Source organism: Phaseolus vulgaris, chromosome 9 (genome assembly GCF_000499845.2).
Source record: "Phaseolus vulgaris cultivar G19833 chromosome 9, P. vulgaris v2.0, whole genome shotgun sequence".
Taxonomy (NCBI): Eukaryota; Viridiplantae; Streptophyta; class Magnoliopsida; order Fabales; family Fabaceae; genus Phaseolus; species Phaseolus vulgaris.
The window spans coordinates 23,528,190-23,542,507 of record NC_023751.2 but is presented as its reverse complement, the minus strand read 5'-3'; the positions used below and the strand labels follow the sequence as shown (position 1 = coordinate 23,542,507).

The following is a 14,318-nucleotide window of genomic DNA, read 5'->3' as shown; positions in this document are numbered from 1 at the left end:
TTGATATCTAAAATATATCTATTATCTACAATAAATAAGAATTAATAAAAAGATATTATTCTGTGATTCTTTTAACACAGTTGAGATACACAAATGATGAAATATGGTATCTATGTAGTTTTCACAATGATTCTAAAGGGTAATTTTAGTAATTAGTCGGAAAACAAGGGGCACACACTTACTCACTCATTGCTAGCGTTTTTCTCATGATCTTTGTGTATATATATATAAGCCAGCTTCTTCTAAACCCACCTTTCTCTCTGTTCTAGTCTTCTGGATCCTCCGCCTGAGACTCTAGTTTTGCCGGCGTTGTGTTCTGACGTTGGATCCATCTCGTATCATAAATATCTCCAAAATCTCACTGAATTAATCATTTTCCGATTTGACTTTCGGTTCTGCTCATTTGGATTTGGTAGATCCAAAGCTTGAACCATTTCAAGGTATCTCACTGCACTCTGCTTGATCGGTTGCATTTTCAGTTTAATTGTGGGATCCCAATTCTACTGATTATTTGGTTATTTCGTGCATTCATTTTCAAAATTGGAAGAAATTAAAAAACCTCTAAGCATGTGATGAAATGAATCCTGGCAAGTTTTTTTTTTTTTTTTGCTTCTGGATCTGATTTTTTTTATGCTGAAGCAATTTAATCTCTGGTGCTGATAAATGAGATGACGTGATGTTCCTGAACTTCTGCTTTGAATGTGGCTGAAAGTCGTTTTGGTTGTGTTGTGGTTTTGTCTTTGTTGTAGATCGTTGGAGAATGGCATCAGCGGCGAGTGGCGCCACGGGATGGTACAGGGGAAGGGTGAAGGCTGTTCCTTCTGGCGATTGTTTGGTCATTGTGGCAATTTCCAGCACCAAACCTGGTCCTTTGCCTGAAAAGAGCATTACTCTATCTTCTTTGATGGCACCTAGACTGGTATTTTTAGTCATTTCACTTTTACTTACAATTGATCGAATAATGTAATGCGTTTTAATTGCTTTAGTTTTATTATTTTCTAATTGTTCTAGGCACGTAGAGATGGTGTGGACGAGCCATTTGCATGGGAAAGTAGGGAATTTCTGAGAAAGCTCTGCATTGGGAAGGTGCGTTCAAATATAGTTTATTCATTCAGTTGCTACCTGGATTTGATTGAGTGTTGTGGTTTTGTCTTCTTCCGGCGAAGGATAATTTTCCCTGGTGAAGAGTGGTATGTGCCTTACGTGATTTGATTTTGGAATTTGAAACAGGAAGTGACCTTCAGAGTGGACTACAACGTGCCAGCCATAAATCGTGACTTCGGAACTGTTTTTCTCGGGGATAAAAATGTTGCTGTGTTGGTTGTTTCCCAAGGATGGGTTAAGGTTGAAAACTGTGTCCTTTGAACTGTATCTGGGTGTACCATGTTGGGAGTGTTTTTACTTACCCGTTCATGAATTGGGGCTTTTGTGCATGCAGATAAGGGAACAGGGGCAGCAGAAAGGTGAAGCAAGTCCATACTTGGCAGAATTGTTACGCCTGGAAGAACAAGCTAAACAAGATGGCCTTGGCCGGTGGAGCAAGGTTTGTTTTAGTTTTCCTCTTTAGCATTGAAAATTCTTTTTTTTTTTGGGAAAAAAATTGTAATTTAGGCACGCATTTGGCACAAAAAATTTGAAAATCAGATGTGCATTCATTGGTGTCCTGGCAACCTGGTTTGCTTGGAAACCAAATGCATTTTGCTTTGCATCTTTGATGATGTAAAACAAGTGTTTACTACTGTCGTTTTCTTAAAGTTTCTTAATTGCATATTGCATGTAATATACTTGTGTATTTTGGAAATGACCCCTTGCCTAGTTTGTTTTAAGTCAATGAAAAAACTTGTGCTTTGTATTACAAATTTAAAGATATTGTCTTTCTGTCATTTAAATTAATAAGACAGATGATGCTAGGATGGGATCAAAATTAGAGGTGTGAAGTGACTCTTCCTGTTTAATGTTTTGAAATTCCTCGTACATGGGCAATATATGGTTTTATGGTGATTACAGGTTCCTGGTGCTGCTGAGGCATCAATCAGAAATCTACCACGTTCAGCCATTGGTGACCCTAGTAACTTGGATGCTATGGGTTTGTTAGCCGCAAACAAGGGATTGCCCATGGAAGCAATTGTTGAGCAGATTCGTGATGGCAGTACTCTCCGAATCTATTTGCTCCCACAATTTCAGTTTGTCCAAGTTTTTGTTGCTGGAATTCAGGTAAGTGTCAAATGATGTTGCTAATTGCTCTGCTATCTTTATCTACACACACAACTAATTGTTTTTCCATTACCCTAGTCCCCACAAATGGGGAGGAGAGCTGCACCTGAAAGTGTTGTTGAATCAGAATTGGCATCTGATGACACCAATGTAGATGTTTCTGGGGAACCTCGAGCTACACTTACATCAGCACAAAGACTTGCGGTTTCAACAGCTACTGAAGCTTCTGCTGATCCTTTTGCACATGATGCTAAATTTTTCACTGAGATGCGTGTATTGAATCGAGATGTAAGTAACATGTTTCTCTAAGTTACATTGCATTTGCATAATAAAATATTTTTTAATCCAAATGGGATGCAGGTTCGGATTGTCTTGGAAGGCGTTGACAAGTTCAGCAATTTAATTGGATCAGTGTATTATCCTGATGGTGAATCCGCAAAGGACCTGGCATTGGAACTTGTGGAGAATGTATGTACTTCCTGTGTGCGGGGTGATATTAGCATTATTTATTTGTTCTAAATTAATCCATGGTGGACATGACGTTTATTGGTCATTGGTTTATTTGATTGAAACAAGTTTTTTCTCTCTTATACTTGTTCTTGATAATTTATTGTTGAGGTATATTATACTTATGATGAGAACTATACAATATACATGTTGAGAAAAAGGCGTCAAGAGAGACATGGAATGAACTCATTTTGTGTAATTTGCACATTTATATAAGTGGTAAATACTGTGAACAACAGCTACCAACATTTATTTAATCAAATTCAATTTCTTATTGTTCCAGTTTCTTTAGCAATGTATTGAAATTCCAATTTAGTATTTGATTAAATGAATTTGAAAAGGGAAATATTGTACTTGGTATCATTACTGGCTTTATTGGTTGGGGGTGGACTATAGTCTCCACATACTTGTAATTTTATTGTTGTCTTAGTTTGAACGCAATAAATTTCTAGGATCTATTTTCTGCATTACATTTAGTAGAAGTCTGATTTTTCTAGTTTTTTCTGTTTTGAATTTAGACTTTGCTGAAGTGATTTTCTTGATATTTTTCTTGAGGGAGATGTAGAATGTTTCTTCATGTTTTTTTTTTGTATAATGAAATATTAGTCATGTACCAAATATCTTTCTCATTTCACATTTTCAATCAAACAGGGTTATGCAAAATATGTTGAATGGAGTGCAAACATGATGGAAGAAGAGGCAAAGCGAAAGCTGAAAACTGCGGAGCTACAGGCTAAGAAAAACAGATTAAGGATGTGGACAAACTATGTACCACCACCTTCCAATTCAAAGGCAATTCATAATCAGAATTTTTCTGGCAAGGTAAATTATTGCTAAATCATTTATTTATGTCAAATAGTCAATCTTTTCACTCCTATAACATTTTATTTTGGGTTATACAGATTGTTGAGGTTGTGAGTGGAGATTGTGTTGTTGTTGCTGATGATTCCATTCCATATGGTAGTCCACTAGCAGAGAGACGAGTTAACCTTTCAAGTATCAGGTGTCCAAAAATGGGCAATCCTCGTCGGGATGAAAAACCAGCTCCTTATGCCCGTGAAGCAAAGGAGTTCTTGAGAACACGCCTCATTGGTCATCAAGTATGAAAATATCTTATGATGACTTCTTTTAATATCATATCTGAATTCAGTTGTAATTGATTACTGCTATCTTTTCAGGTCAATGTTCAGATGGAATATTCTAGAAAGGTTTCTCCCACAGATGGATCTGTAGTTCCATCAGCAGCTGCTGATTCCAGAGTAATGGATTTTGGATCAGTCTTCTTATTGTCCACTGCAAAGGTTGACAATGGTGATGCTGTGTCATCTGCACCACCTTCTGGAAATCAGCAAAATGGGGTGAATGTCGCGGAATTGATAGTTGGTCGTGGTTTTGGAACTGTCATTAGACATCGTGACTTTGAAGAGAGATCTAACTATTATGATGCACTTCTTGCTGCTGAATCACGTGCTATTGTGGGAAGAAAAGGCATCCACTCTGCCAAGGATCCCCCAGTGATGCATATAACTGACTTGACCGTGGTAAACAAAAATGTAGTTAAGAAAGCCAAAGACTTTTGTCCTTTCCTGAAAAGAAGTAGAAGAGTTCCTGCTGTTGTGGAATACGTACTCAGTGGTCATCGTTTTAAAGTGCTGATTCCTAAAGAAACTTGCAGCATTGCTTTCGCTTTTTCTGGAGTCAGGTGTCCAGGTCGTGATGAACCATATTCTGATGAAGCAATTGCTTTGATGAGGAGAAAAATAATGCAAAGAGATGTTGAGGTAACTCAATTCCCTTCTGAACTTTAATTCCTTTATGTTGGTTATGTTTTGTTAAATAATGTTTTACTGTTTGCAGATTGAGGTTGAAACTGTCGATAAAACTGGAACATTCTTGGGATCCTTATGGGAGTCGAGAATCAATGTAGCATCTACCCTGCTCGAAGCTGGTCTTGCAAAACTCCAAACATCCTTTGGCACTGATAGAATTCCTGATTTTCATCTTCTACAGCAAGCTGAACAATCTGCCAAGAGGCAGAACCTGAAAGTAAGAATGAGTCCTATCGTGTTTTCATTAAACACTATTCTTTCCCTGTTAACTATTCTAAAATAAATTGTTTTGCAGATATGGGAGAATTTTGTCGAAGGAGAGGAAGTATCCAATGGTGCAGTTGTTGAAAACAAACAGCAAGAAGTGCTTAAGGTGCTCAGGAATTAGTATATTTTCACTAATGACCATTTTCATGCTTAAAAATGGTGAATGACTCGTTCTGTTGTTATACATTGGCAGGTAATTGTTACAGAAGTCTTGGGTGGTGGCAAATTCTATGTTCAGACAGTTGGAGATCAAAAGATCGCATCCATTCAACAACAGCTAGCTTCTTTGAATCTGAAGGATGCTCCTGTGATTGGTGCTTTCAATCCTAAGAAGGGCGACATAGTCCTTTGTTATTTTCTTGCTGACAAGTCTTGGTACCGGGCCATGGTATGTTTTGCAATTCTGTAGCTGAAAAAATGTGACTGTTAAATAGGAGTTTGCGAAAACAATATATAACTTGATTCACTTCTGGGTCTCATGACCCTATTTTTTCACAACTCTTTTGTAGATCTTTTGATCGGGTCCCCCCCACTTCCCACTTTTTTTATTGATTTTTAGGCTTCTTGACAAGCATTTAAGTTGATATTCTTTCAATATGATTTATATTTATATCACCCTGTTTGTAATTTGCTTCTCAGTTTTAAAGCGAACTGTTAGATTTTCAAGTTCAGAATATTAGTTTAAAGCGGTTTCATTTAGGGACATCAATTTTTCTTGTTCACATCTTCCACAATTCAATTAGAACTCATGTAGTCATATATTTTACCTTATGACCTACACTATATGCACTTGTTCATTACCACTTTCTGCCATGTCCTGTAATTTTACAGAAGTTGATGAATTGCTAAAGAGTCAGTAGATACTTGTATCACCTTCTCTATTTGCACCCAATTTCTCTCTTCCGCAATTGTCTGTTATCTTTACTATATTAATTGAATTCTGTAGGTTGTCAACACCCCTCGGGGACCAGTTCAGTCCCCCAGTGACATGTTTGAAGTATTTTACATTGACTATGGAAATCAAGAAGCAGTACCCTACAGTCAGCTACGCCCTGTTGATCCATCTGTGTCTGCTGCACCTGGCCTTGCTCAACTGTGCAGCCTTGCTTACATCAAGATTCCAAACTTGGAAGAGGATTTTGGGCAAGAAGCAGCTGAATATTTGAGTGAACTGACTTTAAACAGTGGAAAAGAGTTCAGGGCGAAGGTTGAGGAGAAAGACAGTTCGGGAGGAAAAGTTAGAGGGCAGGGAACTGGGACAATTCTTGGCGTAACTCTTGTTGCTGTGGATGCCGACATCAGTGTTAATGCTGCCATTCTACAGGTAATATTACTATTCATTCTTGGTTGAAGTGGTTTCAAAGTGTTATGGTTTGGTTCTCCATGCTCATACAGGAAACATTATATTGTCTGAAATTTCCAGGAAGGGCTTGCTAGGACTGAAAAAAGAAATAGGTGGGACAGAAAAGAACGGCAGTCAGCTATTGATAATTTGGAGAATTTCCAGGAAGAAGCAAAGAGCAGCAGACGTGGCATATGGCAGTATGGAGACATTCAGTCAGACGAGGAAGACACTGCTCCTCCTCCTAGAAAGGGTGGTGGTCGGAGATGAGTGTAACAGGAGGAGCTATAGTTTGTAATGTAGACATCTTCAGAGAACATGATTTAAGTTATAGGCTTCAACAATTTTTTTTTTAAGTTAAGAGAGAAAAACCAAAATGTCCTGCGGATTCCTTTGTAAGTTTTGTTTTAAATTTTGCCTTTAGGTTAATGGAACAATTGTTTTCTTTAGACCTTTTAGTAGGGTACATGCGGCAAGCTTCTTTGTTCTAGTTTAACAATGTTTTAATACACATAAATTGCATGTTTAACATGATTAGAATGTTTGTGCAAATTAATAATAGATCTATTAAATTTTATATTAGGATGGGGGCATCAAGCTGGAAGGTGCATTTCCATAGAAGGAATTGATTAACATTACAAAATTTGTATAAAAAAGTGACGAAGATAAAGAATTTGTATAAATATTTCATTACAAACTAATGAGTTCTGAAAGTAAAATATTGAAATGTCTGAAGTTTTTGTTGAAATTAGGATTGGCTAAGTAGGTAACAATAATGGTATGCATAAGTGCATTTACAATGCATATAAACTTCAGTTTTATTTTATTCAAAACTATGATTAGTAGTTTTTATATACAAGTTAAAAATTTAGTTTCCAAATATAATATATTGCCACAATAATCCAAAAAAATAAATATTGTTCACATTCATTATAAAATGGATAAATAAATTTCAAAATAAGTAATAAAAAAAGTTATTTATACTAATATGAACATTATAAGTGTCAGCTTTTCATATAAGCATATAAATGTTATATATTATAATATTTTACATTCTTTTAATGTAAATTTACTTTAAATGGATCAAAATTTATTTTAAATTTTTTAACTTTTAACTTACATACAAAATTATCTTTATTTACACTCCACCTAAATTAAAAGTTTATCATAAAAAAGGTAAAAGTTGTGTTTGAAAGTACAACTTTAAAATAAATATTTACAAGTAAAACTTCACCCTAATTATAAAAAAATAGCACCTAGAGAAGTATTTCTAAACACAATTTTTATACTAATTTAAAAATAAATTAACTATTTTAGTTTTATTACTTTGACGACGCAAATTCTATTACACCAAAATTAACTCAAATGGTGAGAAATTAAGTAGATTCTAGATATTATAACTTTAAATTTTATTATGGAAATTATATAAAGATTAATTTTCTTTATATTTTCATAAAATTAATTATTGTGAATAAAAAATGTGTTTGGAAGGAAATAGTATATTAACAAAATTTTATATAAGAAGAAGTAATATCTGCTTTTAAAAGAATGTTTCATACTTAATTTCGTTTATTAAAACAATGGTTGTCACAGATATTAAAAACAGTGTTTAATCAGTATAAAAAGTTAAAAACATGAACGGCAGGATTCGAACTTGCACGGACAGAACCCACATGATTTCTAGTCATAGACGATAACCACTCCGGCACGTCCACTTCATGATTACTTTTTATGTTTTTATAGTTATATACTTTTTCTTTTCTTCAAATTATCACGTCCACTTCATGATTACTTTTTATGTTTTTATAGTTATATACTTTTTCTTTTCTTCAAATTATCATTTAATTTAAATAAAATAAAACATTAAAAACGTGAACGGCAGGATTCGAACCTGCGCGGGCAGAGCCCACATGATTTCTAGTCATGCCCGATAACCACTCCGGCACGTCCACTTTGTAAAAGTTTCTATATTTTTAAAATTTTATACGGTTTATTTGTTTCTTCAAATTATCAAATAAATACAAAATTAAAAAAAAAAAATGTTCACGTATAATGGAATAAGTTATGTTGGTAAAATAAAAAGGATAATTTTTTATTTCAGAAGATAGAATGGAATATTAAACAATAGTCATAGACTGGAAATAACAAAAAGTATTAGTGACAAACTAGTTTAGGTATAGTTAGTGTAAAAGGGGAAAGGATGAAAAAAATTAGGTCAAATAATATTTTTGGAACAGAACTTTGAATTATACTAAGGAATAGGATTCCAAAGAATCATCTTTCTTATTTTAGTACTAAAATTAAGAATGGAGTTTCAAGGTTTCAAAGAATGAATTTTTCGGTTGCGTGAAAATGAAGTACACATGGAGAAAACAGTCAGTGAAAGAGATACGATAAGGAAATTTTATTTTTATATTGTATTGTTAAAATAATTAAAAGTTATTAATTTTGTAATAATTATGGTGAGAGTTGTATTAAAATTAAGCTCATAAATAAATAACAATATGAATAAACATGTAGTTGACATAAACATGGAGAAAAAGTTTCTGAGCTTCTTCTGGCTACAAAATCCTGATTTAAGATATCCTCAGAATGAATGATTTTCTAATATAGCCTCTTATCGTCATCATCAGCAATTCATGACTTCCTAAAAAAATGTTATCAGTACAATTGCATCAGCAACTCATAATACTCAAACCATGAATTTTATATGCAATGTGAATGTTCACAACTCTGGAAGTAACCTTGTGCCTAGGGCTAAGCTCAATTCTTGATACTTCAAAACGGGCTTTTTTATTGCCTGGAAACATAGGTACCCTAATCCAGATCTAGATTCTTCTTCATACTTTCATAGACCACATAAGTAATGCTTGCAGCCGGCACAACTTTGAGGAGATTTGGAAACAGTCCCTTGTAGAAACCTATAAATCCTTCAAGCTGAAAAGTTCTCCGAAAGGCATCAAACATCCCCTTGTATGCATCGGAAGCGTTGGAAGATTGTGCCTGCAGTCTGAGAAAGATGGTAATGGAAAATTATCAGTAAAGAACATCCATAACTTAAAACAAAAAAACCAGCTTTAAGGAAGGTGACTTGTACCATCCTTCAACCCATCAATTCTTTTGGGGAAGGAGAACAAAGAAAGAGTAAAATACTGACTGACCAGTGAGGAAAATACCTTGTCCGAATAACCTGCAGTGGATAGACACAAGTAGCTCCAACAGCCCCAGAAATTGTCCCACATCCTAGTTGTACTAGAGGACCAGGTTCTATGAAGGAGAAAAAAGAGTAAAAGATCTCACTCTAAGGAGAAAAACTTTTAAGAATCAAGCTATCGTAAAAAAATTGAAGCTGCTTATAAAATCAGCCAATTCAGGAGATTTTGTGGCTTCAGTAATAACATACCCCTATCCTGAAGAATATGTCTCTTGGACATATCTTTCAAGGTATCATATGCAGTGAGATCAATGGCTGCGTAGGGAATCATGCCAAGCAAAGATGGAACAAGCCCTCTGTAGAAAGCTCGAGGTCCCTCTTGAACCCATATATTCATTGTAAGTGTTCCCAGCTTAGGAACCTTTCCACCTTCAGAGGGACAAGTCTGTAACCTTGTTTTAATGAGATCCATTGGATAGATAGCAGCCTGTGCAACTGCACCAGCCATACCTCCTGCAAAAAGCCTCCCAGCAGTACCAATATCCGACTTGCTGCCTTGAGCCTCTCCAACTACCTTTTTCAGCATTTCAAAAGCATAAAATTTGATGGCACTTTCTGGTGTTACCTTCACAACATTCAATCCATTACCTCGGAAAAATCCTGACAGACCATCTTGCTTCAATATCTTCGTTACTGCTGGCATGATAGAAGCATGTGCAGTTTGAACTTGTAAAACCACCTTCAGACGATCAAGAGGTGCAGTTACTGTACGAGAAATACTTCCTGCTACTCCACCAGCAAGAAAGTATTTGGTCCGGTTCGCATGCTTGCTGATGCCTTCAGGAATCACAGCTTGCTCTCCAATGTCCACAAGGCACACCCTCTCCCAATGATGATATATATTTTCAATAGTTGCTTCATGAGGGTAGAGTAGAAGAAAATCTCTCCATTCCTCGAAAGTGATAATTCCATTGTTATCCTTATCAACATGGTCCACAAAGCGAGCAAGCTCCTCGTCATCCATTTCAATCCCTGCAGCATTGAAGCTGCACAAGCTCATTATAAATGCTATTAGGGAGAAACAGAAAACATCGAAAAAGCTTCGGCAAAAGCTATCAAGAATATTAGAAAACCATCTTCAAAATCCAATAAAAGTGCACATACTAGAGCAGATTATGGCACTGGCATACCAAAATCTAAGCATGCAAAGAAGTAACAAACACAACAGAATCCATCATAAGAAACTGAACCAGCCTTCCCATATCTCCAGCATCATGCAGATCCAAAGAATGAAACCAGACTAAAAAATACACAGGACATAATTAAAAAGACACGTACCAAGGAGATATAAAACATCTCACGTCTCTCTAACATTCCTCAAGCATAATTGTTCTGATTGGCAACAAATGTCCGCCAAAAATAGAAAGCAAACCTCTTTCCAATTACAGAATCAACAAATCGGTTTCCTACTAAAAACAACCTTACTTCACTCACAGAAAAACGTTATCAGCCAGCCAAAACATCAAATGTCAACGTCTTACCTCATAACTCTGTGTTTTGCTGTGTTACCAAACTTGATTCCAAATTACCTTAATTTTGAATACTAAAATTTAATATAAAATTTTTCAACTAAATAGAAAAGCTATATCTTCTCTCTTTTTATTCATGCCTGCTTTCAAGAACAAGCTTTATTGATTCTAGCAAACATAAACTAAACACGTTTAGTTTTTGCAAAAATCTTATTGGTCACCACTAACTCACTGTTTTGGGGTAAAAGGCTCTGTAAACAACATGAAAAGAAAATAAAAAAATATTTTTTGAAGTAAAATCAACTATACATGTCAACTTTTAAGAAACTTAATTATTATAAAAGTTAAATGAATAAAATAAATTCACTTTACTTTTTATTTTGTATTTTTTAATCATACACATAAGAGCAAGTTTATCCAATATAAAAGCAAGTTACATTTGAGGAGCAGGAATGGGACAGAAACCTAAATAAATAGCTGTACCAGCTTTAAGAAGGGCTTCATAGAGCTCTTCAGGGATAATGTTGCCGTCGTGTTCAACATCAATGGCTTGGAAGATGCGGTAAAGCTCCAACTCCTTGTCGTCCATGTAGCGGCGGAACTCGTGGTACTCCACTCTGCCATCGCTGTTGGCGTCGCAAACCTCGCAGAGCTCCCTGGCGTACTTGTACTCCGGCGGAATCTGCAGCGCCGACAAACCAACCTCTATCTGAGCGACGTCCAAGTAACCGTTGTTGGCAGCGTCGAAGAAATTGAACAGGCTCCGAATACGAACCTCCCTCTCCTCCTTCGTCTCCCCCAACGCCGCGAGGAGGTGATCCATGGAAACGACGCCGTTTCCGGTCATCCGACCATTCGAATTCCAGATCTGAGGCTCCGGTGTGGTTAGTCGGAAACGCAGTGTAGTAAATGCGGGAAAGAGGGGAGAAAGTAGTCAAAGTTGGTGAACTGAAACAGTGGAGATCGAGAAACCTGCAAGTAATTGTGATGTTTTTTATTCTACCTTTTTAGTTCAGATATTTTATTATTTTACCCTGTTATCGTATGAAGTTTGTTTTGTTGGTGTTTAACACGAGGATCCAAAAAGGAAAGGAGAAAAGGGGAATTTAATTGGATATTCCTCTCCGACATTCTGGCGTGCCAAGCTTTTGACTTTCTATATACTGGTCACTCAATGTTGCAAAAGTTTTTTTTTTTTTTTTACTGCTGATTGTTATTAAGATCCCAGTTGCTTCAAATAGCTAGTTGAAAATTGGAAAGCAATGTACTAAAATAAAGTTGAAAACACAAATAAGGTTATTTCATCATGTGTCCTTGGTTGGAAGGATTTATCTATGTATGTGTTGTGTAAGTTTACTAAAATACAACCATAAGAATGGTAGAACACATATGAACAAAAGAGAACAAAGATCAACAAAAGAGTATAAGGAAGACAAATGATATAAGAATGAATATCTCTTTTATTATATTCAAATCAGAACGAATAGTCTGAATATATACAAGTTGTACACTCATTCTAACTCTAACTAAAGAAAAAGAAATAATCAATCAATAAATACTAGAATCATAATAGACAAACACAAAAAACAATTAATATTAACATTTTTCTATAACGTTTGTATCCATATACTTTAATATCCCTCAAGCTGGGGAGCAAATATTGATGGGATCCAGCTTGAAACAATACTCTTCAAAGATTGAGGACTTAAAACTTTGGTATAAATGTCAATCAGTTGCTATGTGGTGGAAATGGAAAGTAAAAGGATGAGACCCTTCTTTAATTTTTCCATAACAACGTGACAATCTATTTCTATATGTTTCGTACGCTCGTGAAACACTAGATGGATTTGCTACAATGTATCTTGCTGAGTCATTGTCACAGTATAGTATAAAAGAGATGGTTGCTCAAAAGACTTTAAAATCTTGAAGAAGATAAGTTAGCCATTGAATTTCACATGTAACCGTGGTCATTGTCATGTATTCAGCTTCACAATCTTTGATATTGTGCCTTGCTTCTATGATTTCCAGGATATGAGAGAATTCCCAAAATACACACTAAAACTAGTCACTGATTGTCTTGAATCACTACAGGTGCCCCAATCACTTTCACAAAAGACTTTTAGATGAGAAGAAGTATTGGAAGAGAAAAATAAACCAAGACTTGAAGCTCCTTTAATATATCTGAGAATTCTAATCGTTGCAGTATAGTGAGAAATTATAGGCTTAGCAAGAAACTGAGAAAGTTGTTGCACAGAAAATGTTATGTCAAGTTGGGTATTAGTGAGATAGATAAGTCTTTCAATCAATCTTTTGTAGGCTTGAATATCTGTGAAAGGAATACCTCCATTAGAAGAAATTTTTCATGATTATCAATAGGAGTGGATGCAGGTTTGCAGACTAAAAGACCTGCATCTGTTAACAATTCCAATGCATATTTCCTTTGATTCACCATTAAATATCTTAAATCCCCAAGATCCTTAATCTTGAATGTTTGTTTAATTTGAGCAATCAATTCTTTATCATTTCATGCCAATATTATATCATCCACATACACCAATAATGTTGTAAAAGATCCTTCAGGAGGAGCAACCATGTATACATCTACATTCAAATCTCCATGTAAAAATGCATTGTTTATGTCTAATTGTTTCAATTCCCAATTATAGATAGAAAGTATCAAGGTAGTCAATGCCTTTTGTTTGTGTGTATCCCTTTGCTACTAACCTTGCTTTATACCTTTCAATTGTCCCATCAACCTTATATTTTATTTTGAATACCCATTTGCAACCTATGACAACTTTGTCTTTAGGCAGAAGAGCAGCCTTCCAAGTTTGATTTGACTCTAAAGCAAATATCTCACATTGCATAGCTTTTCTCCAACAGTCATGTTTCACAGCTTCAGAATACATGTTTGGCTCAACATGTGAAGAAATAAACATAACAAAAGATTTGTAAGAAGGTGATAAATTGTTATAAGACAAAACAAAATTCAAAGGATATTTAACTCTTGAAGATGTATTGAAAACATTAAGATTGCAATGATAACCCTTTAAATACTCAAGTGGTCTTTTTATTCTTGTACTCATTTAGACAGATGGATCTGATTCAGAATTTTGTCCTATTTAATGATCTTCATTGAGGTTTTGGTCTATATGGGAACAAATTTCTTCTGAAACCTCAATGTGCGACTCACAATTATTATCACTATTATTTTCAACATTATCACAATGTGTATTATCACAAGGTGCATTATCACAAGGTGCATTATCACAAGGTTCAAGAATGGCTTGTGATGGCCGTCTCAATACTTGTTGATCTTCAGCAAACAAAAATTTGATCATAAATGTCAGGACTGTTAGTTTCATTGCTAGTATCTTGAACCCTTTGATATGGAAAAACATGTTCGTAAAAGACAACATCCCTAGACATAAATATTTTTCTTATTGAATATTCAACAAAATATATCATTTTGTCCC

At 35.2% G+C, this 14,318-nt stretch overlaps 2 protein-coding genes and 1 non-coding gene across 4 annotated transcripts; 1 reads left to right on the top strand and 2 right to left on the bottom strand.

Annotated features, from left to right (window-relative positions):
• Positions 1-229: 229 nt before the first annotated feature.
• On the top strand, positions 230-6,608 carry LOC137820241 (ribonuclease TUDOR 1-like). The gene is made up of 16 exons (XM_068624206.1): positions 230-440; positions 750-919; positions 1,012-1,086; positions 1,231-1,344; positions 1,439-1,543; positions 2,008-2,214; positions 2,293-2,502; positions 2,575-2,682; positions 3,373-3,543; positions 3,624-3,821; positions 3,900-4,502; positions 4,579-4,767; positions 4,846-4,923; positions 5,011-5,205; positions 5,764-6,141; positions 6,241-6,608. The coding sequence occupies exons 2-16, from the start codon at positions 761-763 to the stop codon at positions 6,427-6,429; spliced, it is 2,979 nt and encodes a 992-aa protein (XP_068480307.1). The 5' UTR covers positions 230-440; positions 750-760; the 3' UTR covers positions 6,430-6,608.
• Positions 6,609-8,029: 1,421 nt separating this feature from the next.
• Positions 8,030-8,111, bottom strand: TRNAS-AGA (transfer RNA serine (anticodon AGA)). The gene has a single exon. It is a non-coding gene; the product is annotated as a tRNA-Ser (tRNA).
• Positions 8,112-8,664: 553 nt separating this feature from the next.
• On the bottom strand, positions 8,665-12,127 carry LOC137821170 (calcium-dependent mitochondrial ATP-magnesium/phosphate carrier protein 3). 2 transcript variants are annotated; one of them, XM_068625638.1, is made up of 4 exons: positions 11,326-12,127; positions 9,563-10,345; positions 9,336-9,426; positions 8,665-9,169 (listed from the first exon to the last, which is right to left on the bottom strand). In XM_068625638.1, exons 1-4 carry the CDS (start codon positions 11,687-11,689, stop codon positions 8,977-8,979), a joined length of 1,431 nt encoding a protein of 476 aa, XP_068481739.1. In that variant the 5' UTR covers positions 11,690-12,127; the 3' UTR covers positions 8,665-8,976. The 2 variants fall into 2 exon arrangements, with proteins under 2 accessions (XP_068481739.1, XP_068481740.1); XM_068625639.1 differs by having other exon boundaries at positions 9,563-10,359; positions 11,326-11,881.
• Between the last annotated feature and the right edge of the window lie 2,191 nt (positions 12,128-14,318).

Bases quoted from the DNA above. Each gene is read 5' to 3' on its own strand.
- LOC137820241 (XM_068624206.1), top strand. From the start codon at position 761: ATGGCATCAGCGGCGAGTGGCGCCACGGGATGGTACAGGGGAAGGGTG. The intron at 1,345-1,438 runs GTTGAAAACTGT...TTGTGCATGCAG, and splicing joins TTTCCCAAGGATGGGTTAAG to ATAAGGGAACAGGGGCAGCA. The intron at 1,544-2,007 runs GTTTGTTTTAGT...TGGTGATTACAG, and splicing joins GCCTTGGCCGGTGGAGCAAG to GTTCCTGGTGCTGCTGAGGC.
- LOC137821170 (XM_068625638.1), bottom strand. From the start codon at position 11,689: ATGACCGGAAACGGCGTCGTTTCCATGGATCACCTCCTCGCGGCGTTG. The intron at 10,346-11,325 runs GTACAGCTATTT...TCAATGCTGCAG, and splicing joins TGAAGCCCTTCTTAAAGCTG to GGATTGAAATGGATGACGAG. The intron at 9,170-9,335 runs GTATTTTCCTCA...CATCTTTCTCAG, and splicing joins CTGCAGGTTATTCGGACAAG to ACTGCAGGCACAATCTTCCA.